Source organism: Rhinolophus ferrumequinum, chromosome 21, assembly GCF_004115265.2.
Source record: "Rhinolophus ferrumequinum isolate MPI-CBG mRhiFer1 chromosome 21, mRhiFer1_v1.p, whole genome shotgun sequence".
Lineage (NCBI taxonomy): Eukaryota > Metazoa > Chordata > Mammalia > Chiroptera > Rhinolophidae > Rhinolophus > Rhinolophus ferrumequinum.
In genome coordinates this window covers 13025535-13028300 of record NC_046304.1, presented here as the reverse complement: position 1 = coordinate 13028300, position 2766 = coordinate 13025535, and the positions used below count along the sequence as shown (strand labels likewise).

At 53.5% G+C, this 2766-nt stretch overlaps 1 protein-coding gene across 1 annotated transcript; it reads right to left on the bottom strand.

Annotated features, from left to right (window-relative positions):
* Positions 1-1678: 1678 nt before the first annotated feature.
* Positions 1679-2142, bottom strand: LOC117013823 (uncharacterized). The gene has a single exon (XM_033091316.1). The coding sequence runs from the start codon at positions 2045-2047 to the stop codon at positions 1679-1681; it is 369 nt and encodes a 122-aa protein (XP_032947207.1). The 5' UTR covers positions 2048-2142.
* Positions 2143-2766: the final 624 nt, after the last annotated feature.

The window sequence follows — 2766 nt, the reverse complement described above, 5'->3', positions numbered from 1 at the left end:
ACTCTCAGTCCTGCAGGGCCGGCCTCTACTGATTACAGCCTGAATGCCAGAGCCATGTCCTCTGCACCCCTAGAATTTCCCCATAACCTTGCTCCCAGGGGCACCTCATCCCCTCCAAACAGGCCGCCCCGTCCTTGGAAAGCATAGCCTAACGAGGACAGGGATCCCTCTTTTTGCTCAAGGGTGGAAGGTCTTAGGTCCTCCCTACCTGACAGTGCAAAAAAGAGCTCAGAGCTGGTCAATGTGCAGAGAAAAGAGCTTTATTGCTCTGGCTCCCACAAGACAATTTTCACACCACACAATGCTGTTTGGATACAAACCTGGCACCACCCGCAAAGCCTCTAGATTCTGACTGGGCAGCGTCACATGCATCCATTAACAATTCCCCCAGCACAATTAGTTAATAAAGTGACCCTCTAGTAGTATCCCCACTCCCATTCAGCTCAGGCAAAACCACTGCATTCCCACTACTTCCCCTGGTTGCCACAAGGATACCTTTCGAGATCTGTACACCCTCAGAGCTTACCTGTAGTAAGCACAGGTTCAGGGCAGATAGTATGTTTGCTGAATTTAAGCAACAAATGCATTCTCAAGTGAGGATTCTCTTTTAGTCAGTCTTCCCGCAGAGTGAAGCCCCCTTTTCCCTTTTGGAGGCTTCCTCTAACAGAAACACCACATTTCACCTGAGCTATTTTAATGCTGAATTATCTAATACTGAGCTATTTTAGCTCTCTGATTTCATCGTCCAGACTTCTCCCCACACGGGTTAAAACTTGCTTCCACAGTCCTGGAGGACAGCCCTCCCAAGGATTCCAGCCTGGGCCACATCCTGCAAAGCACAAGCTATAGGCCTGTAGTCCCAGGGAGGTCTGCAGCAACTGGTCCCACGCCGTCCAAGACATGATGAGAGCATGTGTTCCTGGCAGGACAGCTCCTCTTGCTATGGGTCTCCGCTAGGCTCAGGAGGGACAGCAGTGGCAGCAGCAAAGCCTAAAGCAGGAAAAACGTTCAGGGCAGTTTGAAGCCCTGGGAACAGGTCACACTACTCTGACAAAAACCACTCACTGTGTCCAGCACTCTGGGGGCATCCCCTGTGCGCTCAGGTCCGCCATCTCCCACTGGATATCTGTCTGCGCCAGGTGGAGATACAACTGGCTCCTCCTGCAGCGATGCAGCTTCACAGGGCTCTGGCCTCGTTCTGGCCAGGGCGCCCATCCTCCCTGTGGAGCCCTCTCTGGAAGGCCTCGGGCCCAGGGCTGGCTCATCCCTTACAGAACAGAATGTTGGGCTCGCTGTGCATGCCCCAAACACAAAATGATGGGTTCCCTGTGTGTTCCCCCACCTCATAAGGCAGTAGGTTCCAAGGATATTATCTTAATTACAAATGGGGTTCTACTGCACCCCGAGATTCTAAACGTTGGGGTCTGACTGCTCCCTCCCCTAATCTTCAGGTGCAAATAGACCCTTATTTCATTACCGGTAGCTGCTTTGTACGTTTCTACTGATGGACAAAGGTAGTGACAAGCAGTGAAGAAAGCTAAATGCAAGGAGTACAGCGTTGTCTCCCAAACACAAAAATACCGAGCCCTTCTTTTTCCTTCCCTCTCCAATCCCTCTCACCCCCCCGCCCCAACCCCCCACCCCCACCCCCGTGACCATCCAGTCCCACACCCGCCACTCAAGCAAGCTGTAAATGGATATAGGTAAAGATGCAGGAGATGATAGAGAAGGCAATGGCCGCGTAGATAAAGATGGAGAGGTGCGGGAAATGATCAAGATAGCAGCCCTCGTCCACTGGAGACGCCTCCTCCTTGGGCAGGGGTCGCGCAGTGGCCTTTGAGGTCTGCCTGGCACGGACCCCCTGCGCCCTCTCGCCCGCACGCTGCCGACCAGCCTTCTTGCCCGAGGCAGCGGCGAACTTGAGCATGCGGGCAGCAGGAGGTTGTTCCGGGGGCGGCACGTCAAACAGGCCTTCCGAGTCAGTGTCTGGGTCCAGACGAATCTGCTCGGGGTCCCAGGGTTTACGCTGAAAGAGTTCGTTAGCCATTGGCGAGGAGTGGTGGGGATGTGGGTCTGCTGGGCCTGGGTGGTCCTGTGGGAGCGCAGTGAGCTGTGACCCTGGCTGCAGCTGTATTTCTATCGCTGGGGAGGGGTAGCGGGGGTGGGGGTGGGGGTGGAGCTAGCCAGACCGGGGAGGCCTCTGCAGGGTCCGCCCGGCTTCTCAGCCCAGGCACCGCTTTCTCTGGCTCCTCCTTCTGACTCCAGCCTGTTGCAGAGGTTGGCTATCCAGGTTCAAACCCTAAGGAGCTCCAGGGCCTGCAGCTGGTAAGTCGCTGCACAAGCTGGTTTGTTTCCATGGCAACCTGAAGCCGGTCGCCAGACCGAGGGAGTGCCAGCTGCCAGCTGAGAGCCAGAGGCACGAAAAGGGGCCTCGGCCGGAAAGAAGCTGAAATGGAGACGGCCAGCGCCCCAGCGGCGCTCAAAGCTTCCCCAGGACTTTATTTATTTTTAAAAGAAATAATGATTGCCGGGTCTTCTTTTAAATTTAAAACTTAACACATGAAAAGACTAATACATAATATTTGTAGAAAACTTGAAAGTTTGAAATCACTATAAGCAAAATCAGTAATAAATAAAGGCTCCCACAATCCCAAGACCCAGAGGTAGCATGGTTAAGGTGTTGCTGCTTTTCTTCCTTTTCCTTTTCCTGTCTCCCTAGATCTACATCTATATCTGTATCCTGAATTTTCCGTGCTCCTCGCCCAC